The sequence below is a fragment of the Staurois parvus genome, unplaced genomic scaffold, assembly GCF_062004578.1.
Source record: "Staurois parvus isolate SC_StPar_1 unplaced genomic scaffold, SC_StPar_1.0 ptg000594l, whole genome shotgun sequence".
NCBI lineage: Eukaryota > Metazoa > Chordata > Amphibia > Anura > Ranidae > Staurois > Staurois parvus.
Window position 1 is genome coordinate 739888 of NW_028318390.1, and position 27591 is coordinate 767478.

Consider the following 27591-nt stretch of genomic DNA (forward strand, 5'->3'; position numbering starts at 1 on the left):
ACCTTTTTTACACAAATTTGACAATTAATAAGATATTTCTAAAACACATAATAGGCATACTTATTGTAATTACACCCCAAAACACATTCTGCTTTTGAGTATGGTGATACCGCATGCATGAGACTAACAGTTTAGAGGGGCCAAAAATCCAAGGATTTCCAGAACATAAATTATGCATCTAATTTCCTATCACAGTTTTGGAGACCCTGGAGAACTAGAATACACAAAATGACCAACTTCTGGAAAGCAAGCACCCAGTGTATTTTTAAGAAGCATAGTGAGTCTTTTGAACAAATCAGTTTTTTTATACATGTTTTTGGAAAATGCAGAAAGAAAACAAAAACATTTATTTTGTGTTGGTAATTAGGGACACTAACTGGTGTTGCAGTGATTAGGGACAATATGACTGGTGTGGCAGTGATCAAGGACACTGTGATTGGTGCAACAGTAATTAGGGACACTGGGAGTGGGTGCCGGTTATTAAGGACATTAACTGAGAGCACTGTACTGGTGACATAGGTCTGCTGTGGCGTTGAACATAGATATTGGCTGGCACCACTGACATGCAGCACCACTGACATACAGTGATATCAGAGCAGCCAACCATTGTACATGATCACTGCCACAGCAGTACAATGTCACCATAGGGATGCTTCATTAGTAAAAAAAACATTATCATTCTTTTTCTTTTTACAATTTTATTTTACATTTTTTACTATTACCTGGCAAGGATGAGTTAGGAAACACATATTAGGGAGGTTAAGCAGCCGTAGAGAAGAGAAACCTTCAGATAAACTGGTAGAATGTATGTTAATAGAGGGGTAGACCCCAGAAAGCTTGTGTAGTGAGTAGAGAGTTTTCACTTTGCAAAGTGAATGCTGACTTAGTCTAATAAATAAAGGTAAAAAAAGGAGATATAAAAAGCAACACAATTATTTCTTGCACATATTGGATTGAATACAACAAACATTTACTGTGCGAAGTGACAATTATTTACTCCTTAATATTATATGTACACGGCATACAGTGTACATATAATCAACTGTAAAAATATTCTTTCACCAAAGAGCAGTAGAAAAAGTGAATTTTAAAAACACTCTTCTTTCCTCAGTACTCTTTACATTGGCTGGAAATGCAGATGGAAAACCTTGCAAGTTTCCTTTTAAGTTTCAAGGAAACACATATGACAGCTGCACAACTGAAGGAAGAAGTGATGGCTATAGATGGTGCGCAACCACAGAAGACTATGACAAGGATACGACGTATGGATTCTGCCCAGAAACAAGTATGAAATTATAAATGTTTTATGAGTGTGTCTTTATACTATAGAGCCATCCGATTGCTTGTTGCCATGTTGTGCTAATGCCTGTTTCTTTACAAGAATGAGGGATATACAGTACAGAATACGATTCTAATTCCTATTTGTTCACAATCTATACACATTAAACACTTTTAAATTCAATAACAATTATTTCTCCCACTAACATTTGCTAGGTTATAAATAAAGTGAATTGAACAATAAGAACATTCTGCATTGAAAAAATAGTGCTGGTGAAAGCTCACAAATATTACTTGATCTAGTGAACTTATAACCAAAAACTAGTGCAGCACAACCCAATATAAATCAACTATCAATTCCCAACTGATATCAATACAGTATATACATAAATAAGTGACTAACCAAATCAAAATTCAGTGTCACAATAAGGATACAATAAGAATAAAAAATACATAGTGCATCACATAGTGCATACAATAAATGTGCAACAAGTTTTAATATATATACAAATGAAAAAAACCCCCACAAAATACTGTGCTAAAATATCTAAAAATAGTTAATGTCCCAATCCAATAATGTGATCTGTGCGCTTCTTCTTTAAATGTCACACTCAATAGTATTCACTCCTCACCCAGTGTAACTCCAAGCTGCTCAATTTTACAAATTGACCTCTCTATAATCATGAGGTCTATCTGGCACGAATCCTCAGATGGGAATAAACTGATAAACAGGTCTCATTTACAGTAATCTAGCTCCAAAAGCGCTCCTCTCCAATCACCTCAGCATTATCAGACCTATATATAATGATGTACAATATAAGGCAAGTAGCGATAAGGGGAAAATTTCTTCTGAAAGCTATTTTGCTGTGAAATTCCCACTTTGGTCTTTGCTGATATCTCATCAAATTATATTATCTTGCTTTATATTATAAGCCCTGTGATGCCTCTCAACACACCCCTAGCAACCAGTCAGTGAATGCACATCTTTCTCCCTTTAGATAGGAAATTCCCCTGATCCACACTTTTTGTAGTGTGTGTGTGTGTACATATACAGTACTGCGCAAACATCCTAGGCAGGTGTAAAAAAAAAAAATGCTGTAATATTCAGAATACTTTTACTTAAAAAAGTAAAAGTATTCTGAATTTTACATTTTTTTTTAGAAGAATTTATGCTCTTTTGATGGCAAAGGGTGATCACATCAAATATTGATTTGTATTTCTTCTGTTCCTTTTACTTTCCATGCTGTTAAAGGAATAAAAAAAATATAAAAATATTTTTTTATTCCTTTAACAACATGGAAAGTAAAAGAAACAGAAGAAATACAAATCAATATTTGATGTGATCACCCTTTGCCATCAAAAGACCATCAATTCTTCTAGGTACACTTGCACACAATTTTTGAAGGAACTCGGCAGGTGGGTTGTTCCAAACATTTAGAAGAATTTACTACAGATCTGCCTCAGATTCTTCTGTCTCTTCATGTAATCCCAGACAGATTATGATGTTGAGATCAGAGCTCTGTGGGAGCCAGACCATCTCTTCCAGGACTCCTTGTTCTTCTTTACACTGAAGATAGTTCTTAATGACATTGGCTGTATGTTTGGGGTCATTGTCCTGCTGCTGAATAAATTTGGGGCAATCACATTCCTCCCTGATGGTATGGCGTGATGGATAAGTATCTGCCTGTATCTCTCAGCATTGAAGACCGCATTGATTCTGTCCAAATATCCAACTCCATTTGCAGAAATGCAGCCCCATACGTGCAAGGAACCTCCAACATACTTCACTGTTTCCTGCAGACATACATTATTGTACTGCTCTTCAGTGCTTCACAACCAAACTGCCTTTTGCTACAGTCAAAAATTTCAAATTTTGGATTCATCAGTCCAAAGCACCTGCTACCATTTTTCTGACATTTGGAACAACCTGCCAAGTTCTTTCAAAAGCTATGTGCAAGTGTGCTTGAAGAATTGAGGAACTGATGCTGTTTTAAAGGCAGAGGATGATCACACCAAATATTAACTAGATATGGATTTCTCTTATGTTCATTTTCTTTCTATATTGTTAATTCATAAAAATAAAGTATGAACACTTCTATTTCTGAAAGATTTCTTCATTTACGGCATTTTTCACACCTGCTTAAGACTTTTGCACAGTACTGCGCATATATTACACACACACACACATATACACACACACAATATTTCGAAATTTCAGTCCATATTGGCATGATAGCATCACACAGTTTCTGCCAGATTTGTTGGCTGCACTTCTATGATGGAAATATCCTGTTCCACTATGTCCCAAAGGTGCTCTATTAGATTAAACTTTCATGACTGTGGAGGGCTTTGGAGTACAATGAACTAATTGTCATGTTCAAGAAACTAGTTAGAGATGATTTGAGCTTTGCGACATTGTGCATTATCCTGCTGAAAGTAGCCATCAGAAGATTGGGACACTGTAGTCATAAAGGGATAGACATGGTCAGCAACAATATTCAGGTTCGCTGTGGTGTTTAAACAATGCTCAACTGGCACTAAGGGTCCCAAAGCATGCCAAGAAAAGATCTCCCAATTGTTGCACCACCACCAGCCTGAACCGTTGATACAAGGCAGGATGGATCCATGCTTTCATGTTGTGAATGAAAACAACTTAATTCAAATATATATGAAGTATGGAGTGTACCATGATTCATATATATATATATATATTTGTATTAAGTTGTTTTTATTCACATCTTTTTTATTGATCATACAGTGTCACACCAATAATTGAACCAAGTTACTTTTATTCACGTTTTATTGATTTTCACTATTTATTTAAAGTATATCAACGTATACACAGTGCTACACCACTTTTCTTATCAGTTTGTTATACATCATAGTAAAGCCGGGTGTTAGGAGCTACTTCATTTTCTGAGACTGTTGTTGGCTGCGCATGAGTCCACCCCCCCCTCATTCATGCTTTCATGTTGTTTACACCAAATTCTGACTATACCATCTGAATGTTGCAGCTGAAATCAAAACTCATCAGACCAGGCAATGTTTTTCCAATCTTCTATTGTCCAATTTTGGTGAGCCTGTGTGAATTGTAGCCTTTATTTCCTGTTCTTAGTTGACAGGAGTGGCACCCGGTGTGGTCTTCTGCTGCTGTAGCCCATCTGCTTCAAGGTTTGACGTGTTGTGTGTTTAGAGATGATATTCTGCATACCTTGCTTATAATGAGTGGTTATTTGAGTTACTATTGCCTTTCTATCATCTTAAACCAGTCTGCCCATTCTCCTCTGGCATCAACAAGGCATTTTTGTCCACACAAATGCAGCTGGATATTTTCTCTTTTTTGGACCATTCTCTGTAAACCCTAGAGATGTTTGTGTGTGAAAATCCCAGTGGATCAGCAGTTTTTGAAATACTCTGACCAGCCCGTCTGGCACCAATAACCATGCCATGTTCAAAGTCACTGAAATCCCCTCTCATTCTGATTCTCGATTTGAACTTCAGCATGTCTTGATGCCTAAATGAGTTGCTGCCATGTGATTGGCTGATTAGCAATTTGTGTTACCAAGCAATTGAACAGGTGTACCTAATAAAGAGACTGTTGAATCTCTCTCTATCTATCTATCTATCTATCTATCTATCTATCTATCTATCTATCTATCTATGACTTTTTTTCTCAGAGAATAGGTGCAGGAACTCCCCCCTTGTCTCTGCCCCTCACCCACCTTCGACCATCGTCCCTTAGTTCCACCCCCTACCAGTACCCGCCCCTTTTAGAAAATATAGAACCAAGTATCATTTTGTGGTGCTAAGTAATCTGTACGGAAATTGTTAATGACAGAAAAAAGCAGTACAATAACCCCTGCAGCCAGCAAAAATAGATCCTTCTCCAGCAATATTAGACCCCACAGCAACAATAAAACTTTCCCCAGCAACATTATATCCCCCCTCAACTATGACCCCCCCGCATCAAAGTACCATCTAAACAGCAATAGATCCACCCTAGTGATAACAGATCCCCCAGCAACAACAACAGATCTTCAAGCAGCCAGCATGAATAGACTTTCCCTCAACAGTAGATCCCTCCCTGCAACAACTGATTCCCTTCCAGCAACATAAGACCTCTTCAGTTACAAATGACCCACCAACAGCAATAATAGACCTCGCCATTAGCATCAATTGACCCTCCAGCACACCCCAGAATCACTTTCCATTACCATACATCCAGTTCTGGAACTGCATTCTCCTGCATTCCCGCTGAAAAAAAAAAACACACACACACACACACACACACATATATATATACATACACATACATATACACACATATTGTGGTAACTAGCACCAAGAGTAGAGCTTTTTAAGCACACAGTCAATCAGTTGCTTGCTTCTTTTTAAGGGCTGTTTTTGCCCAATTTTATTTTAAAGAAACGTCTGCACAACATGCAGGGGTATCTACCATCAATGAAACAAAAACATAAATTCTCACCCTCGCCCTCACATTCCTTCTGTACTGAAATGTATTGTAATTGTAATGTCTCCCTTATATTGTAAAGCGCTGCGCAAACTGTTGGTGCTATATAAATCCTGTATAATAATAAATTCAGCCTCTTGGCTCTCTTTAGTAGCACCGCTGCTCAGGCTTCATACCTCGGTCCTCTTGACCATTCATGTGCAACCCACTGCACCTGGGTTAGCGCCCTTTCTCAGCACTCCTGCTTCTCCAGCCCACAGGCTTGGACCCTGTCTGCTCTCAGACTTCTCTGTGTCACCATGCACACTTGTGGCTGCTCCCTTGCACCCACATGGACTCCTCGGGAAGGTGGAGCCCAGAACCCTGATCCTGACTCTAGAAGAGAGCCACACACCTGACCAATCAGTCTCCTGGCCATTCCCAAAACCTGGTACCATGACTGGAGTTTTCATCCCTCCCAAATCACTTTGAAATCTCCAGGTTCCAGGTCCCAAAATGTGCTTTACAAACAAATGAGGTAAGTGAAAAGCCACTTTCCTTTTCATCAAACAAGTACCCTGGAGTCCCTCAAACTGCCTTGTTGAGAATCCCAGGTGAAATATCCTTTTTATATTGTGACAGATCGCCACTCTGTCACAATATATACATATATACACATACATATATACACACACACTATATTGCAAAAAGTATTGGGACACCCCTCCAAATCACTGGATTAAGGGGTTCCAATCACCTCCATGGCTACAGGTGTATAAAGCCAAGCACCAAGGCATGCATACTGCTTCTACAAACATTTGCGAAAGAATAGGTTGCACTCAGGAACTCAGTGAATTCAAGCATAGTATCGTGATAGGTTGCCACCTGTGCAATAAGTCTATCCGTGAAATTACCTTGCTACTAAATATTCCGCGGTCAACTGTTAGTGGTATTATAACAAAGTGGAAGCAACTGGGAACAACAGCAACTCAGTCACAAAATGGTAGGCCACGTAAAATTATACATTGTGCAGAAGTCGTCAACTGTCTGCAGAGTCAATAACTGAAGACCTCCAAACTTTTTGTTGCCTTCAGATTAGTACAACAGTGCAGATTAGCTCAACAGTGCATAGAGAGCTTCATGGAATGGGTTTCCATGGTCGAGCAGCTGCATCCAAGCCTTACATCACCAAGTGCAATGCAAAGCGTCGGATGCAGTGGTGTAAAGCATGCTGCCACTGGACTCTAGAGCAGTGGAGATGTGTTCTCTGGAGTGATGAATCACGCTTCCCTGTCTGGCAATCCAATGGGCATGTCTGTGGTTGGCGGTTGCCTGGAGAATGGTACTTGCCTGACTGCATTGTGCCAAGTGTAAAGTTTGGTGGAGGGGGAATTATGGCGTGGGGTTGTTTTTCAGGGGTTGGGCTTGTTCCCTGTTCCAGTGAAGGGAACTCTTAAGGTGTCAGTATACCAAGACATTTTGGACAATTTCATGATCCCAACAGTGGGAACAGTTTGGGGATGGCCCCTTCCTGTTCCAACATGACTTTGCACTAGTGCACAAAGCAAGGTCCATAAGGACATGGATGAGCGAGTTTGGGGTAGAGGAACTTGACTGGCCTGCACAGAGTCCTGACCTCAACCTGATAGAACACCTTTGGGGTGAATTAGAGCGGAGACTGTGAGCCAACATCAGTGCCTGACCTCACAAATCTACTTCTGAAAGAATGGCCAAACATATCAAGACACTCCTAAACCTTGTGGACAGTCTTCCGAAGAGCTGAAGCTGTTAAAGCTGCAAAGGGTGGGCCAACTCAATATTGAACCCTACTGACTAAGACTGGAATGCCATTTGCCACATTAGCTCCAGAAGATTCACCTCCCCTTAATGAGCAGGCCATTTTTTGCTATTTGGCACTGCGTGATTTCAACTGGTAATTGCGCGGTCATGCAACACTGTACCCAAATGAACTTTATGTCCTTTTTTCACACAAATAGAGCTTTCTTTTGGTGGTATTTTATCACCACTGAGTTTTTTATTTTTTGTGATATAAATGAAAAAAGACAGAAAATTTTGAAAAAAACCCAATATTATCTACTTTCGATTATAAAAAATATCCAATAAACTCCAAATTAGTTATAATTTTAGGCCAAAATGTATTCTAAAAATCCCAATACCTTTATATTAATTGGTTTTTGTGAAAGTTTTAGTGTCTACAAACTATGGTATATACTGCCAGGGCAGTATAACCCCCCCCCCCCAAGTGACCCCTTTTTGGGAAGTAGACCCCCCAAGGAATTTGCTGAGAGACATGCTGAGTCCATGGAAGATTTAATTTTTTGACACAAGTTTTTGGAAAATGACAATTTTTTTGCCATATACCTTAGGAATATGTGGAATAACACCCCAAAACATATTCTGCTACTTCTCCCGAATATGAGGATACTGCATGTGGGAGACTTTTTGGCAGCCTAGCCACTTACAGGCCCCCAAAATCCAATGACCACTTCCAGGCTTTCAAAGCCTCATGTCCTCATGTCACTTCCTCACTACCTAAAACAGTTTCAGAGGCCCTAAAATGCCAGGATAGTACAATCCCCCCACCCCCCCAATGACCCTTTTTGAAAAGTAGATGCCCCAACGAATTTGATAAGAGGCATGGTGAGTGATTTGCAGATATAATTTTTGTCACAGGGTTTTGAAAACAAAAAAAGAAAAGTAAAATACATTTGTTTTTTTTTTTATCTTCCAAAAACGTGTGGCAACAAATGAGATCTGCTAAATACTTGCCAAGCCCTTTAGTAAATGCCTTGGCGGGTCTACTTTCCAAAAAGGGGTCATCGGAGGGGGGGTGGGGGTGTTTTTCTACTATCCTGGCATTTCAGGGCCAACATTAGAAGCCTATGCCACACATCACCCACTCTTCTAACCACTTGAAGACCAAGTATTTTCTGACGCTTTCTGTTTACTTGAAAAGCCTTTTTTGCTAGAAAACTACTTTGAATCCCCAAACATTATATATATAGCGTATTTTTCGCTCCATAAGACGCAGCTGACCATAAGACGCGCCTAGGTTTTAGAGGAGAAAAACAAGAAAATAAATATTCTGAACCAATGGACTGCAGACACAGTACAGGGGATGACCAGAGACTGCAGACACAGTACAGGGGATGACCAGAGACTGCAGACATAGTACAGGAGATGACCAGAGACTGCAGACACAGTACAGGGGATGACCAGGGACTGCGGACACAGGACAGGAGATGACCAGAGACTGCGGACATAGTACAGGAGTGTGGTGGTTTATGTAAGGATTTATTCTATTTATTAAGGGCGGTGTCCCTTTCCCTTAGATGGAATGTTACAGTGCCTCCAGCCGTCAAAATACGGCAAATATTTAGTAAACCAATAATTTGGACACCTTGATAATTCGATCACCACTTATTATTAAACCTTGAATCCTTTTAGCCAGTATGATTTCGTACCATACACACAAAATTTGCCTTATAATAGATAAATATAAAAATTTATTTATGTACAAAAATTACATATATATTAACACAAAACGCAAAAGGCTGGTGATGAATGAATACTGATACACACGGTCAAAGATATACTATATCAATATCATACACGATATAACGTTTCTAAATAATGAAATCAATATAACAAATTTTTAGATGATAATGATTATTAAAATTAAATTTAGTAATAACTAATAATTTTAGAGTATTTCAGAGGTTATTTTCTCTCATCACGTGGCCATAGCAATGGGAGAAGATATTCCCTGATAAATTATACTCTAATTATTAATATTTAATAATTTATGAAATATGAAAAATTTGTAATATGACACCAACAATATCTAACAGTAATACGGGATCTCTCTCTATATATATAAACACCCAATACAGCTGTTCTCACTCTAAGGTAATTCTTGTTACTCTACACACAGAGAAAATATACAATACAAAATTAAATGGACAGTCTCACCACACCCAGATCTAGGAATATGACACCTCCCAGTGGATCCAGCTGGCAATGGAACGCCTTCAGAATGATGACCACAGGGGGAAGTGAGATATAGTTCAATAGTGTAGGAGAATGTAGGAAGTTAGAAGTACAGAGATTTAGAAATTTAGTAAAGTTTTTAGAAGTTTGAAAGGATGGAAGAGTGGATAGACAGCAGAGATGGATTTCAGCCTCTTCAGATATCTTCAGTCAGTTTTCAGTCAGGTTCTTCAGTCAGTTGTTCCTTTTTCAATGAGGTTTTTTTTTTCAATGAGTTTTTCTAAATGAGGTGCATGGGTTTTTATACCATCTAAACTATTGTTCTAAGAGACCCTCCCACCAGGCTTTTGATTGGCTGGTTGAGAAATGTATGTACATAAGCTATTTCTCACCTGTCCACTAAGTGGCAGTCAGAGCTCATAGAACAATTTGAGTGTTTATGATGACTCACACCTCGGGTGGAACTCAAGGTGATTTCAGGTATTAAATATACGTCTTATCCAGATATATATAGGTGATCATAGCTATAATGTTCTAAATAGGAACCATGGAATATATGTGTATATTCGGTTATTCATCTCCCTGAGATACGACTTGTGTGAAAGCATTTGTTTCCTGATAAGACATACAACTAATGCTAAGTCACAATATATCTTACTTTTCCTCATCTCAATACTCAAGTTAGTGATATACAATCCCCATTCTGCTGAATATTTTGTGGTGTGTGAAACATACTCTTTATAATATCCCATTGATAGTATGCTTTTTAGTAATATCTCTGTGGGTAGAGATATCCAGTTTAGCCTGATTTGTCCTAAATTTAACCTTTTTGTTTTAGAACCAACATTCCCATGAGGAGGAAAGACCCTCTGTTTACTTGTCCATTGTAACAAACCATATAGTAAACAGTCAGTTGTTCTGGTTGTTTGAAAAGACTGTTAGTTCATTATCCTCTCCAAGGTTTGTTTATTCTTCTCAAACCTTAATCTAGCATCATATATTGTTCACTTGGGTTAGGTGTGATTCAATGTTTGAAGGTCCAAGGTCTCATCTGGCTGTCTGTTTAACTTTTGTAGACGTATTCAACTCAACCCCAATATATAAACAGTATTTGTTGACATATCCACACTTTAGCTAACCTCATAGACTTCAATTTAAACCTTAGAATTGTCTGGTCTTAAACTACCTGTGGATAGTCAAACAGTCTATTGTCTCTGGGGAAAAAAAAAATCCCTTCACCCATTATTTACATTTCTTAACTGGAGGGTCCTTTGAATTTTCAACCAAGACAAGTTAACCCTTGACAGATGGCTAGGCTGGTTTGCTGTCAGAAACGTTATGTTTTGATAAATAATTTCAAAAGTCACAACAGGAGATGACCAGAGACTGCGGACACGGTACAGGGGATGACCAGAGACTGCGGACACAGTACAGGAGATGACCAGAGACTGCGGGCACAGTACAGGGGATGACCAGAGACTGCGGACGCAGTACAGGAGATGGCCAGAGACTTCGGACACAGTACAGGAGATTACCAGAGACTGCGGACACAGTACAGGAGATGGCCAGAGACTGCGGACACAGTACAGGAGATGGCCAGAGACTGCGGACACAGTACAGGGAATGACCAGAGACTGCGGACACAGTACAAAAGATGACCAGAGACTGCGGACACAGTACAGGGGATGACCAGAGACTGCGGACACAGTACAGGAGATGAACAGAGACTGCGGACACAGTACAGGGAATGACCAGAGACTGCGGACACAGTACAGGAGATGACCAGAGACTGCAGACACAGTACAGGGAATGACCAGAGACTGCGGACATAGTACAGAAGACCAGAGACTGCAGACAGTGCAGGGGATGACCAGAGACTGCAGACAGCAAAGGAGAACCCCTTCCTCCCCAGTGCCATTAGTACAGTGTCAGTGTTTTTTTTTTTGCAATGATCACTGTATTATTGTCACTGGGGATGTCAGTGACCCCAAGTCAGTTCCCCCCAATGTCAGAATGTCCCCTGCAGTCCCGCCATAAGTCGCTGATCGTTGCCATAAGGCGCTGATTGCCGCCATAAGTCGCTGATTGCCACTATTATTAGTATAAAAAAATAAAAAAAAACAGTATCTATACCACCATTTGTAAACGTAAAACAATTAATTTACATGTATTTGGATTTTGTTTTAGCAACGACATGTCGCAGAACACATTTTGGCCTAAATTTATGACGAAATTTGATTTTTTAATTTTTTTACTGGACATGTTTTATAGCAAAAAGTCCAAAAGTCCAAAATATTGTTTTTTTTGTCGGACTTTTTTTTTATATCGCAAAAAATAAAAAACGCACAGGCGATCAAATGCCACCAAAAGAAAGTCCAATGGGGGGAAAAAGGATGTAAATTTAATATTGGTGCAGTGTTGCATGACCACGCAATTGTCAGTTAAAGTAACGCAGTGCCGTAACACAAAGCACTTATGTAACCGCTTCCTGACATCCCTATAGCAGAAATACTGCTACAGGGCGGCAGAGGTGCGCAAAATCACATATATATATATGTGATTCGTGCTCCTGTGGTTTTCACGCCCCTCCCAGATGCTGTCAGATTGCCCATCAGTATACCAGTAATCACATTTAACCCCTTGATTGCCAGGAACACGCTTGTACACAATAAACCTCCATTGCTAGTATAGTGTTTGAACGGATCAATATCTTTGATCAGATCAGCACTATACCAGCGTTCACATTAGTATAGCGTCCCCAAAAACTCAGCATTAGCGGGATCAGCCCCGGCACTTGCCAGCACCTGTGTTTAGCCCGTACGCTTACCCCCCTCTTCTCCCCCAGAAAATGCAGTGCCATTAGGTCACTGTCACTTGATACATTGTACACAAAACCGCAGTGTTCGCAGAATCAGGCCTGATCTCTGTTAGCACTTGCCGGTAAATTATGATGACTCTCAAATGCAGCAGAGTGCCAGTACTAGTGCCGTGCTACCTTTTGGCGAATTGACAAGCACCAGCGGTCTAGTACATCCTGGTATTTCACATACCTCTTAGATTGTAAGCTCCCAGGATCAGGCCCTCCTAACCCTCTTGTATTGAACTGTATTGTTGCTGTATTGTCTCCCGTTATATTGTAAAGCACTGAGCAAACTGTTGGCGCTATATAAATCCTGTATAATAATAATACCAGCACTGCAGTATCACTTGGTGATGTGGCGAGTCCCAAAAGTGTAGCACAAGCAAAACATCTGCATTGATGAGTCCCTCATTAATTTTTCTGGCCACCTTGCATTCAAACAATTCCTCCCCAGCAAGCATACCAGATATGGGATCAAGATGTAGAAGACCTGTGAGAGGGCAACAGGCTATACTTATAAATTTCAGATTTGCGAGGGAATAGATAGTCACGTGAGCCCCCCAGATGCCTAGACTACATGGGGAACAGTGGCAAGATAGTTTGGGACTTGCTGTCATCCTTTTTCCATATGGAGTACCACTTATAAATTGACAATTTTTATTCAAGCGTATCACTATTTAGACATTTGTACAATCTTGGAGCTGGCGCATGTGGCAAAGTGTGACCTAATGTGTGCCCACCATTAGAAGTGGGTGGATGCAGGGCGGTATATTTTAATGCATACCACACATTTTTTTTTTGGCAGAGATTTCTTCTCTTTTTTTCATTCAGTCCACAGTCTGCATACAAAAAAAAAATGAACATACAGTAGTATATATACCCAACAAGGACCAGCGACGTACTGGTACATCACTGGACTTTAAATGGTTATACCAGGATGATGCCTACAGCTGCAGGCATCATCCTGGTATCATTTGTTTCAGCTGGCGATCGACTTTCATGTAAAAGCAATCCTACTGGCTAATTAGCTGCATAATTGCTTTTACAAGCAACTGGAGACAATGCCCCCTCCTCCACTGCCTTCTACGGCATTCTCGGGCAGTCCTGTGCCATTGGGGGAACCTGAGAATGCAGCCGGTGTTTCTGCCAGCTGACCATAGAGCTGATTGGAGACCAGAATGGTGCCAATCATCTCTATAGCCTAAGAAATCAGAAGCTACGAGCATTTCATCACTTCAGTTTCGCAGGATATAAACAGCACCATTTGTAAACTGGGAAAGCATCTGATCACACCAATGTTGGTTTGATTAGATATTATAAGGGCAGAGGAGATATCTAGAGTCTGATAGACCCCAGATTTCTCAAAAAGGAATATATGACAATGCCCATTGAAGTTATAGGGGATACTTGCATTCCCTGTGATAGCATTAAAAGTGATAAAAAATAAATAAAATTAAAGGGACATTGTAAAAATAATAAAAAAAATCAAAATAACTTAAAAAAAAAGTACCCTTGCCCCCCCCCTTCCCCGCGCGCACACCTGCGTTCGTGAGTGTAGACCCTGTGCCAGTATGAAAACAGCAGTTGCGCCATGCATGTGAGGTATCGCCACGAATGTCAGATCAAGGGCAGTAATTCTAATACTAGACCTCCTCTGTATATCTAAAATGGTAGCTTGTAAAGGCTTTTAAAACGTTGCCTATGGATATTAAAAATGTATGCAGTTTGTCACCATTGCACGGGGCATGGGCAGTTTTAAAGCATGTCATGTTTGGTATGTATTTACTCAGCATATCATCATCTTTTATATTTTACCAAATAATTGGCCAATATATTGTGTTTTTGTGCATTAAAAGTAAAAAAAGTGTATTTAAAAAAACAAAATTGCGTTTAAAAAATCACTGCGCGAGTACCATGTGACATAAAAAATTGCAGCACCCACCATTTCATTCACTAGAGTGTTTGCTTTAAAAATATATAATGTTTGGGGTATAAATTAATTTCCTAGCAAAAAATACAGATTTTTTTTCATGTGAACAAAAAGTGCCAGAAAATGCTTGGCCTTCAGTGAATAATGTGTGGCATAAACTTCTAATGCAGGGCATTAAAAAATGCCCCCATCCCCCAAAACGACCCCTTTTTGGAAAGTAGACACCCCAAACTATTTGCTGAGAGGCATGTTGAATCAATAGAAGAATTTATTTTTTTTTCCACAAGTTTTTGGAAAATGACAAACTTTTTTTTTTTTACACAAAATTGTCAATTAAATGATTTATTGCTCACACATGCCATGGGTATATATGGAATTACTCCCCAAAATACATTCTTCTACTTCTCCCGAGTATGGGGGTACCACATGTGACAGACGTTTTGGCAGTCTAGCAAAGTACAGGACCCCAAAATCCAATAAGCACCTTCAGGCTTTTAAAGGGCTTTATTTCCTCATTACACTTCCTGACTACCTATCACAGTTTGGAGGCCCTGAAATGCCAGGATAGCACCAACCCCCCCCCCCATGACACATTTTTGGAAACAAAGACACCCCAAGGAATTTGATAAGAAGCATGGTGAGTATTTTGCCGATCTCGTTTGTTGCCACAAGTTTTTGGAAAATGAAGAAAGAAAACAAAAACATTTTTTCTTTTCTTTTTTTATATTTCAAAAAATGAGAAAAAAATTAGATCTGCAAAATACTCACCATGCCTCTTTTTAAATTCCTTGGGGTGTCTATTTCCAAAAAGGGGTAATTTGGGGGGGGTTTGGTGCTATCCTGGCATTTCAGGGCCTTTGAAACTGTGATAGGTAGCGAAGAAGTGAAATGAGGAACTTAAGCACCTTCAGGCTTTCAAAGTGGTCATTAGATTTTAGGCTGCTGTATGTAGCTAGGCTCCCAAAAAGTCTCAAGCATGTGGTATCCCCATACTCGGTAGAAGTAGCAGAATGTATTTTAGGGTGTAATTCCACATATTCCACAAGGGGTCATTTGGGGGTGTTTGTACTATCCTGGTATTTTAACACCTCAAGAAATGTGATGAGCAGTCAGAAAGTAAAATACCATAAATCAAAAATGTAGCGCTACAGACCCAAGATATTCCAATGAAGACAGATAGGTGATTCATGCGAATAAATGTCTAAACAAACATAACAGTTCATAAAAAGGGTGACTTTTAGTGATTTCTTCTCTGTCCTACACTTCTGGTGTTCAGGCGTTGTGCAAAATAGTGCTGATAGAATGCACACTCACCAGAACGCCCAGGAAAATGAGCGTTTAGTAATATATATTCCCCTCAGAGACATCAGCCGGTCAGGATAAGATAATATGTTAGCCTCCCTCAAGAGCTCCTGGAAGTTACTGTGTGATCCCTCGGTAGGTGGCCTGTGGACTTCTCCTTAAGGACCACATACGTTCCTTACCCAGCGATGGCTGCAAATAAATACTCCCCAAGGGAGTCAAAACAAGGACGCCTCCATAGTGTAGTAGGTGATAACAGAGGTTTTATTACATAGAGCATCCAAAGTACACAGCGGTGTATACAAAAAACGGACTGACCGTCCAGTGGTAAAGATGGCCGCCGGAGCTCCACGATGCTCCGGCGGCGTGACGTCACGGCGTTCCTGGCTCCTCCTACGCGTTTCGTGCACACGCACGTCGTCTGGGGGGATTTGCCAAAATCCCCCCAGACGACGTGCGTGTGCACGAAACGCGTAGGAGGAGCCAGGAACGCCGTGACGTCACGCCGCCGGAGCATCGTGGAGCTCCGGCGGCCATCTTTACCACTGGACGGTCAGTCCGTTTTTTGTATACACCGCTGTGTACTTTGGATGCCCTATGTAATAAAACCTCTGTTATCACCTACTACACTATGGAGGCGTCCTTGTTTTGACTCCCTTGGGGAGTATTCATTTGCAGCCATCGCTGGGTAAGGAACGTATGTGGTCCTTAAGGAGAAGTCCACAGGCCACCTACCGAGGGATCACACAGTAACTTCCAGGAGCTCTTGAGGGAGGCTAACATATTATCTTATCCTGACCGGCTGATGTCTCTGAGGGGAATATATATTACTAAACGCTCATTTTCCTGGGCGTTCTGGTGAGTGTGCATTCTATCAGCACTATTTTGCACAACGCCTGAACACCAGAAGTGTAGGACAGAGAAGAAATCACTAAAAGTCACCCTTTTTATGAACTGTTATGTTTGTTTAGACATTTATTCGCATGAATCACCTATCTGTCTTCATTGGAATATCTTGGGTCTGTAGCGCTACATTTTTGATTTATGGTATTTTTTAAGGTGTATGGTAACCTGATGTATAGCTGCTGCAATTAGGCGCGCTCGTATACATATTTTTTTCTCTACCCAGTCAGAAAGTAAAAGCTGTGTAAATTCCATTATCTATACCATAGTTTGTAGATGCTATAACTTTCACACAAAGCAATCAATATACACGTATTGGGATTTATTTAACCAAAAACATATAGCCGAATACTAAATTTATGACTAACTTTTTTTTCTCAAAAATGTTTTTATTTATAGCGCCAAAAATAAAAAGTGATCAAATACTACCAAAAGAAAGCTCTATTTATGTGAAAAAAAAGTACACAAATTTTGTTGGGGTACAGCATTGCATGACCGCGCAATTATTAGTTGAATTAGTGCAGTGCCGAGTAGCAAAAAGAAGCCTGGTGATTAAGGGGGGTAAATCCTCTAGAGAGCAAGTGGTTAAAGCATCTGACCACACCAACGATCGGTGTGATCAGCTACTTTTCCAATTTTTAAAATGTTTATATCTGGCAAAACCAAAATGATGAATGGAGGGGGAAGAGAAGAAGGGGGGAAATGGAGGTGGAAGAGAAGAAGGAGGAAATGGGGGGGGGGAGAGAAGGAGGAAATGGGGGGAGAGAAGGAGGGACATAAAGGGGAGGGAGAGAAGGAGGAAAATGGAGGGGGGAGAAGGAAGATATGGAGGGGGAAGAGAAGGAGGGAGATGGAGAGGGGAGAGAAGAAGGAGGGAAATGGAAGGGGTAGAGAAGGAAGGAGATGGAGGGGGGAGAGAAGGAGGGAGATGGAGGGGGGAGAGAAGGAGGGAAATGGAGGAGGAAAAGGAGGGAGATGAAGGGGGAGGGAAGGGAGGCAATGGAGGGAGAGATGGAGGTGGAAGAGAATGGAGGCATTAGAGGGGGGAGAGAATGGAGGCAATAGAGGGGGGAGAGAAGGAGGGAGATGGAGGGGGGAGGGGGGAGAAGTTGGGAGATGGAGGGAGGAGAGAAGGTGGGAGATGGAGGAGGGAGATGGAGGGGGAGAGAGAAAAAGGAGGGAAATGGAGGAGGGAGAAAAGGAGGGAAATGGAGGAGGGAGAGAAGGAGGAAAATGGAGGGGGAGAGAAAAAGGAGGGAATTTGAGGGGGGAGAGAAGGAGAAAGGAGATGGAGGAGGAAGAGAAAGAGGGAGATGGAGGGGGGAGAGAAGGAAGGAGATGGAGGAACAGTAGAGAAGGAGGGAGATGGAGGGGGGAGAGCAGAAGGAGGGAGATGGAGGGGGAGAGCAGAAGGGGGGAGATGGAGGGGAGAGAGAAGGAGGAAGATGGAGGGAGGAGAGGAGAAGGAAGGAAATGGAGGGGGGAGAGGAGGGAGATGGAGAGGGGAGAGAAGGAGGGAGATGTAGGGGGGAGAGAAGGAGGCAGATGGAGGGGAGAGAGAAGAAGCAGGGAGATGGAAGGGGGGGAGAAGGAGGGAGATGGAGGAGGAAGAGAAGGAGGGAGATGTAGAGGGGAGAGAAGGAGGGAGATGGAAGGGGGAGAGAAGAAAGAGGGAAATGGAGGAGGAAGAGAAAGAGGGAGATGTAGGGGGGAGAGAATTCGGGAAATGGAGGAGGAAAAGAAGGAGGGAGATGGAGAGGGGAGGGAAGGAGATGGAGGGGGGAGAGAAGGTAGGAGATGGGGAGAGTTCAGCTGTAATGCAGAGCTCAGCTCACTCACCCAGGTTGGTTTCTGTAGGCTCAGGCAGAGGAATCTATCTTACAGCCCCAATGTAGTTGTCAGCTGCAGTGCTTGAAATTTCCTGCCCACACATCTTTTCAGGTTCAGCACTTGTTAGGAGTTGGGGTGTGGGTGGGGAAGACAGAAGGAGATGGCGAGAGGAGGCAGTGTACATCAATCTCCTTTCTCCTCTCCTGTCCATGCAAGGAAGGGGAGGGGGGAGCGTGCGGTCTGGGATATATGATTTGCTGCAGACAGGGCGCAGCTGAAATTTGGGGGGGCATAGCCCACCCCAGCACCCCCCTAGATCCGGCCATGATGGCATATGAGGTAAAGACAGAAAAAAAGGCAAATCTTAAAATGATAAACATGTATTGCATTAATCCACTCACATGAGGTAAATGGAAAAATAGCAGTATACAGAAACCAAGATGGTGTCACAGGCCTAGAATCTGACTTGCTCCTGAGCCATGTTGTGTGTATCTGAAGTCACACAGTTTTCATGGCCCCGCCCCCTGTTCTCTGCTCACAGGATTTGACTGGCAGCAGCAGGATCCAATGGCTCCCTCTGCTGCTCGAGTCCTTGTGATAAGAGAGAAGGGAGGGAAGACTACAGATGGCCACAGGGCTTTATTGCTGACAGGGTCAGGTAAGTGTTTGGGGGGGGTAGTTAGTGGGGTGTTTTTCAATTTAATGTGAGGAACACAAGGCTTTAGAACAGCGGTTCTCAACCTGGGGGTCGAACGACCATTTCCCAGGGGTCGCCTAAGACCATCGGAAAACACATATTTCCGATGGTCTTAGGAACCGAGACACCGCTCCTGTCTCCGGCGATGTGTGGGCGGGATGATATGCTGCCCCTGTCACCGCCTCCTCGCCGCTGATTGGCCACCGGAACTGTAGCTCAGGAGAGGCACACAGGCGGCCAATCACCGGCGAGGAGGTGGAGCTTGGAGAGGAGGAGCCGAGCGGCAGCGCGCGTAGATCTAAGAAGATCGAGGGAGCTGCAGGAGCGAGTGAAGAGAGAGGCCAGAGAAGGAAGACAGCTGACAGGTAAGTGCAAATTTTGCTGCTGCAGCCAGGTATGCAGGCTGTAGATGGGAGAGGGAGAGAGCGAGCCCAGGCTGGAGCAGGAGTCAGCAAGGTAAGTATCATTGGTGTCAGTGGGAGGGATAGTGCTCCATCATTTGTGTCACTAATACCAACGATGGTGCACTATTCCTCCCCCCACTGACACCAACGATGGGGCACTATTCCTCCCCCCACTGACACCAACGATGGGGCACTATTCCTCCCCTCACTGACAGCAACGATGGGGCACTATTCCTCCCCTCACTGACACCAACGATGGGGCACTATTCCTCCCCTCACTGACACCAACGATGAGACGCTATTCCTCCCCCCACTGACACCAACGATGGGGCACTAATCCTCCCCCCACTGACACCAACGATGGGGCACTATTCCTTCCCCCACTGACACCAACGATGAGACGCTATTCCTCCCCCCACTGACACCAATGATGGGGCACTATTCCTCCCACTGACACCAACGATGGGGCACTATTCCTCCCCCCACTGACACCAACGATGGGGCACTATTCCTCCCCCTACTGACACCAACGATGGGGCACAGTTCCTCCCCCCACTGACACCAACGATGGGGCACTATTCCTCCCCTCACTGACACCAACGATGGGGCACTATTCCTCCCCCCACTGACACCAACGATGGGGCACTATTCCTCCCCCCATTGACACCAACGATGGGGCACTATTCCTCCCCCCACTGACACCAACGATGGGGCACTATTCCTCCCCCCACTGACACCAACGATGGGGCACTATTCCTCCCCCCACTGACACCAACGATGGGGCACTATTCCTCCCACTGACACCCACAATATGGCACTATTCCTCCCACTGACACCCACAATGGGGCACTATTCCTCCCACTGACGCCAATGATGGGGCACTATTCCTCCCACTGGGCCAATGATGGGGCGCTATTCCTCCCACTGACACCAATGATGGGGCGCTATTCCTCCCACTGATACCAATGATGGGGCGCTATTCCTCCCACTGATACTAATGATGGGGCACTATTCCTCCCACTGACACCAATGATGGGGCACTATTCCTCCCACTGACACCAATGATGGGGCACTATTCCTCCCACTGACACCAATGATGGGGCACTATTCCTCCCACTGACACCAATGATGGGGCACTATTCCTCCCACTGACACCAATGATGGGGCACTATTCCTCCCACTGACACCAATGATGGGGCACTATTCCTCTCACTGATACCAATGATGGGGCACTATTCCCCCCACTGACACCAATGATGGGACACTATTCCTCCCACCGACACCAATGATGGGACACTATTCCTCCCACTGACACCAATGATGGGGCACTATTCCTCCCACTGACACCAATGTTGGGGCACTATTCCTCCCCTCACTGACACCAACGATGGGGCACTATTCCTCCCCTCACTGACACCAACGATGGGGCACTATTCCTCCCCCCACTGACACCAACGATGGGGCACTATTCCTCCCCCACTGACACCAACGATGGGGCACTATTCCTCCCCCACTGACACCAACGATGGGGCACTATTCCTCCCCCACTGACACCAACGATGAGACGCTATTCCTCCCCCCACTGACACCAACGATGGGGCACTAATCCTCCCCCCACTGACACCAACGATGGGGCACTATTCCTTCCCCCACTGACACCAACGATGAGACGCTATTCCTCCCCCCACTGACACCAATGATGGGGCACTATTCCTCCCACTGACACCAACTATGGGGCACTATTCCTCCCCCCACTGACACCAACGATGGGGCACTATTCCTCCCCCTACTGACACCAACGATGGGGCACTATTCCTCCCCCCACTGACACCAACGATGGGGCACTATTCCTCCCCTCACTGACACCAACGATGGGGCACTATTCCTCCCCCCACTGACACCAACGATGGGGCACTATTCCTCCCCCCACTGACACCAACGATGGGGCACTATTCCTCCCCCCACTGACACCAACGATGGGGCACTATTCCTCCCCCCACTGACACCAACGATGGGGCACTATTCCTCCCCCCACTGACACCAACGATGGGGCACTATTCCTCCCACTGACACCCACAATATGGCACTATTCCTCCCACTGACACCCACAATGGGGCACTATTCCTCCCACTGACGCCAATGATGGGGCACTATTCCTCCCACTGACGCCAATGATGGGGCGCTATTCCTCCCACTGACACCAATGATGGGGCGCTATTCCTCCCACTGATACCAATGATGGGGCGCTATTCCTCCCACTGATACTAATGATGGGGCACTATTCCTCCCACTGACACCAATGATGGGGCACTATTCCTCCCACTGACACCAATGATGGGGCACTATTCCTCCCACTGACACCAATGATGGGGCACTATTCCTCCCACTGACACCAATGATGGGGCACTATTCCTCCCACTGACACCAATGATGGGGCACTATTCCTCCCACTGACACCAATGATGGGGCACTATTCCTCTCACTGATACCAATGATGGGGCACTATTCCCCCCACTGACACCAATGATGGGACACTATTCCCCCCACTGACACCAATGATGGGACACTATTCCTCCCCCCACTGACACCAATGATGGGGCACTATTCCTCCCACTGATACCAATGATGGGGCACTATTCCCCCCACTGATACCAATGATGGGGCACTATTCCCCCCACAGACACCAATGATGGGACACTATTCCTCCCACTGACACCAATGATGGGACACTATTCCTCCCACTGACACCAATGATGGGACACTATTCCTCCCACTGACACCAATGATGGGGCACTATTCCCCCCACTGACACCAATGATGGGGCACTATTCCCCCCACTGACACCAATAATGGGACACTATTCCTCCCACTGACACTAATGATGGGGTACTATTCCTCCCACTGACACCAATGATGGGGCACTATTCCTCCCACTGATACCAATGATGGGGCACTATTCCTCCCACTGACACCAATGATGGGACACTATTCCTCCCACTGACACCAATGATGGGACACTATTCATCCCACTGACATCAGTGATGGGGCGCTAGTCCTCCCACTGCAAAATTACAGTTATGAAGTAGCAACGAAAATAATTTTATGGTTGGGGGTCACCACATCATGAGGAACTGTATTAAGGGGTCGCGGCATTAGAAAGGTTGAGAACCACTGCTTTAGAATCACTTTAATATTGTATTATTCTTCAATATATTACATTTTTGAGATGATGATTTGAGCAATTTCTTTACTGCACATATTTGATTTTTTGTCTTGGTCAAGGCTACATAGTGGGATTATATAATAGAACTGCATGGTGCAAAATCTGGTGCAGCTCTGCAGAGAAATCAACCAGGTTTCCAGATTTTGTCAAAACATAATTGAACAAGCTAAAGTTAGAAGCTGATTGGCTACCCTGTACAGCTGCATCAGATTCTGAGTGCACCACTTTTAGTAAATCTTCCCCTATGTGTCTTGTAAAACTGTCTTACTCTTTTGAAAATAAAAAATACGAATATGGGGGCACATGCGCGGCCGGCTCTGGGGATGGACGCTCACTGAAGAGAGCTCTGTCCGCCTGCCAGCCTGACCTCGGCACACTACGGCCTCAGGGAATAATAAACAGCTCATCAGAGCCATTAACCCCTCACCATCCAAATGAGCTATGACTTGCAGGAGAAAAGCACCGGGTCATCCATCAAAAATTCCAAGCTTCTTCCCGACACTCGCTCCCTGCAGCCAAGATGGCGCTGGCCCCCTGCAGAACGGCTCGTCTGCCCAGCAAAAGCAGCAAGAGGAGAACACAGACAACCAGGCTGCATACCATCCAGACCCCAGGCTGAAGGGATCGCTTTACACAGGAGATCCTGGTGAATCCTTTCCCACCCTGTCTCCTACATCCAGCAGCCCAGCAAAATCCAGACTCAGGCTGGACACAGGATCACCCCCTGACAGACATCAGCCTTCTCTCTCAACTACTATCCTGTCTGCTAATGCTCCATCTTTAATTGAATCCTATCCTGCTTCTGACCAACCTATCACGGAGATTTCCATGAAGAACAGATGGAAGCAGAATGGTCATAGCCTCCACTCAAGTATATTACCTTCACGCCCAATTCCCGGGGCACCACTCTCTAACACACAAGCTGGCAATCGGCCCCTGATCAAACATACTGATTGTTCAAGTTCGTCTCAAGCATGAGCTCTCGAAAGACTCATGTTTTCTCATGCCTCCACTTTACACAGTAGCGGATACTGTTACACATGTTACTTGCGTTGTTTGCAAGACTTTTTTACCCGTTTTTACCCTTGTTCTTACCACAAGCTACCAGTCATCAGTTGCTAGAACTGCCCCTCTCAACAATTCTCTCCACACAATTGAACACTCACTCCACAACAAGGACAAACCCATGCTCACTAAGCCGCACATCTGGTGGTCCATCACCTCCGCCATGCGGAAATCACTTACCTCCACAACATCTGAATCACCACAGCTACAGAATCCAAACCATCTACACCAACAAAATGATTACGATATCTTCGCTAAATGTCCGAGGTCTCAACTCCCCCTTCAAAAGGTACCTGCTTTCAAGAGAAATCTGCACCATTCAACCCGACATCGTATTACTACAGGAGACCCACTTCGCCTCATCCAAAATCCCTAAATTCAACATTCCTCAGTTCTCCAGAGTATATATGGCAACGAACCCTAAAAAGAAAAACAGCGTCATTACAACCATAAGAGACTACCTGAAGTTCCCATTTATTTTGGCAACAGCGGGCCCACAAGGTCGCTATCACATATTGATCTGCAAAATCAATGATTCTACATATACATTTGTGAATGTCTATGGTCCTAACACCAATCAAATCCAATTCTTCAACAAACTTAACCCCATCATAAATCAACACAGAAAAGGCAGACTACTTATCGGCGGAGACTTTAACATTATCAGTAATCCTCTTCTGGACTCCTCATCCAACAAATGATCTTCGAAACAGTCCTTCAACCAATTTCTTTATTCCAATGATCTCTACGACATCTGGAGATGCCAACATAGTACAGAAAAGGACTATACCTACTATTCTCCATCCCACTCATCCTACTCTAGAATCGACTTCTCCATCACTGATAAATGGACTCTACAACACGTCACCTCCTCCAAGATTGGTACTATTACCTGGTCAGACCATGCTCCGATCACTATCTCTCTCGACAACAAGCAACATTCGTCGATATCACGTTTATGGCGACTGAACACGACCCTGCTGAAAAACCAAGACTACAAGCAACAAATAGATGCACACAGAACTTTCTTTGAATTCAACGATACTCTTGATATATCTATAACCACTCTATGGTCAACTTAAAGCATTCATGAGAGGTATTCTGATACAACTAAACGCTCGCGTCAATAAAAACAGAACCCAACAAACAGATAATCTCCTAACCTCAATTAAAACAAATGAGGAAAGAAACAAAAGATCTCAAGACCCAAAAATCTCTGCGTCCCTAATAGCAGATAGAAATAAATTAAGATCCCTGCTACTCTACAAATATGATCTAAATCTCCAAAAAATTAGAGCAAAATTCTATTCCTTAGGTAACAAAGCCAGCTCTCTGCTAGCCAAAGCGATAAAACAAAACGGCTGAAATCCAAAATAGCCTCAATTAAACACCCATCTACAAATACCCTAAGCACAAACCTGCAAGACATAGCCAACACCTTTGCAGTATACTACCAAAATCTATACAACCTTAAAAATGACCCTGACACCACACAACCAACAATCACATCCATACAACAATTTCTTCAAACGACCAATCTCCCTCAGCTATCCTCAGACCAACCTGACTCCATTTCTACCCCAATATCATCCAAAGAAATAGAAATGACCATTAAAACACTCCCAATTAATAAATCACCAGGAAATGACGGTTACACTAACGAATACTATAAACACCTTTCCACAGAACTATCACCACACTGACCAAACTCTTCAATCACGTGGCCACCACAGGTTCATTCCCTAAAGACATGTTGCGATCTATCCTCCCCAACCTACCAACCCTAATACACCCAGATCAAGTAGGTTTCATCCCAGGTCGCCAAGTACCTGATGGTACCAGAAGAATTATATCCCTCTTACACAATTTAGAAAGTACCAAGACCCCCTCCTTACTCCTATCTCTAGATGCAGAGAAAGCATTCGACCGGATACATTGGCAATTCATGCAACTCTCACTTCAAAAATTCGGCATCACAGGTTGGATGCTGAACGCCATCTTGTCATTATATTCACATCCATCCGCTAGAGTGCTGACAGATTGTCATGCACTGCCCAGCGGGATCTCTAGTGACCCACAGAACGAGATTCCCCAGGACACGGAGTATAAGTTCCAGTCTGCCTTTTCACCAGAGCCCCTGATGGTGGGGATGGACTTGGTGCAAGACTGAGACCAGGTCGCGGTCCCTGAGTGCACCCAACTGTGGTAGAGGGGTCCCGCTGAGGGTTTGTGCCAGGGGTGAGCCTGATGTGAAGGGCTGACAGGTCCAGGACCCGTGTGGGATGGATGGATGACAGTCAGGGGTAAGCGTGGTCAGACAAGCCGGGTCGGTAATGGTGGAGGCAGATCGGTAACTAGGAACTCACTTCAGAAAATAGATTTAAATGAAGATGTAAATATGCTACATGTTCCTATGGTATAATTAAATATACTACACTATGGGAGGATTCCTTTGTCTCATTTTGAGAGATTGATATTACAACTTTTCCTGGAGAAGAGCCATAGTGGGAATATTATACTCTGAGAAAACTGTCTTTGGAGTGTTTTTGCCTGGAGGATCTGTGAGAGGGATCCACTACTGCTCTTTGATCCGCAAGGGTCGAAGGGATAAGGTGAGAGGCTAATTTAGATGGTGGTTGGATTCGCAGATCTGTATACACCCAGAAACCTGCACGAGTTTTCACCTGTGGTCACTAACAGTACAATTTGGAAGCACCGTTTACTGTTTGGTTCACCAACAATATTTATATTTTGGACTTTGAGATATAAGTTTGTGTGTACCATTATTATGGTTATTTTTCACTTCACAATAGGCACGTGTGATTATATTATATATGTGTGTTTTTTTTGGTTTATGCACATATATATAGATATTGTTTTTTGTGTTCCCACATGTTTTTGAGCTATTTATTTGATTTATGTTATTATCAGTGAGCACGTATAGACCTGTTTTGATAACATTGTCACATTTTTATTTAATATTTTGGGATCCCACATTCACATTTTGTTTGATTTGAATGTAGCGCAGCATTCCTTATGTTTTATAAGATCAGGATGTTGTCTAAGTAGATGACGACAAAGATATCCAGATAGTCCCTGAACACATAATTTATGAAATGTTTGAAAGTGGCGGGTGCATTACATAGGCTGAAGGGCATGACCAGGTACTTGAAATGCCTGAACCTGGTACAGAATGCTGTCTTCCATTCGTCTCCCTCTCTAACACAGACTAGATTAAAAGCACCTCTCAAATCCAGCTTGGTAAAGACAGAAGCTGACTTTAATCTCTGAAACAGTTCGGGGACCAAAGGAAGAGGGTAACGATTTTTAACTGTTATTTTATTTAATTCCCGATAATCTACACAGGGTCTTAGGGATATGTCCTTCTTCTCCACAAAGAAGATACCAGCCCCAGCTGGTGATGTGGAGGGCCGAATAAACCCCTTACAGAGATTTTCATCTATGTAGTCCTCCAGTACCCCTAGCTCCCGCTCTGACAAGGGAAATATCTGCCCAAAAGGTATTTCAGATCCCGGGAGGAGGTCAATTGGGCAGTCGTAGGCTCGGTGCAGAGGAAGAATATCTGCCCCCCGCTTACTAAACACATCCAGGTAACTATGGTAGGCCGAAGGAATGAC

General features: G+C 43.4%; 1 protein-coding gene across 1 annotated transcript in view; it reads left to right on the forward strand.

Moving 5' to 3' along the window:
• MMP2 (matrix metallopeptidase 2) overlaps window positions 1-27591 on the forward strand; it is a 354681-nt gene that overhangs the window by 96203 nt on the left and 230887 nt on the right. Inside the window, exon 6 of the mRNA XM_089692555.1 lies at window positions 1112-1285. Within this exon, the coding sequence (XP_089548681.1) occupies window positions 1112-1285 (174 nt within the window). The remainder of the gene's footprint in view (window positions 1-1111; window positions 1286-27591) is intronic.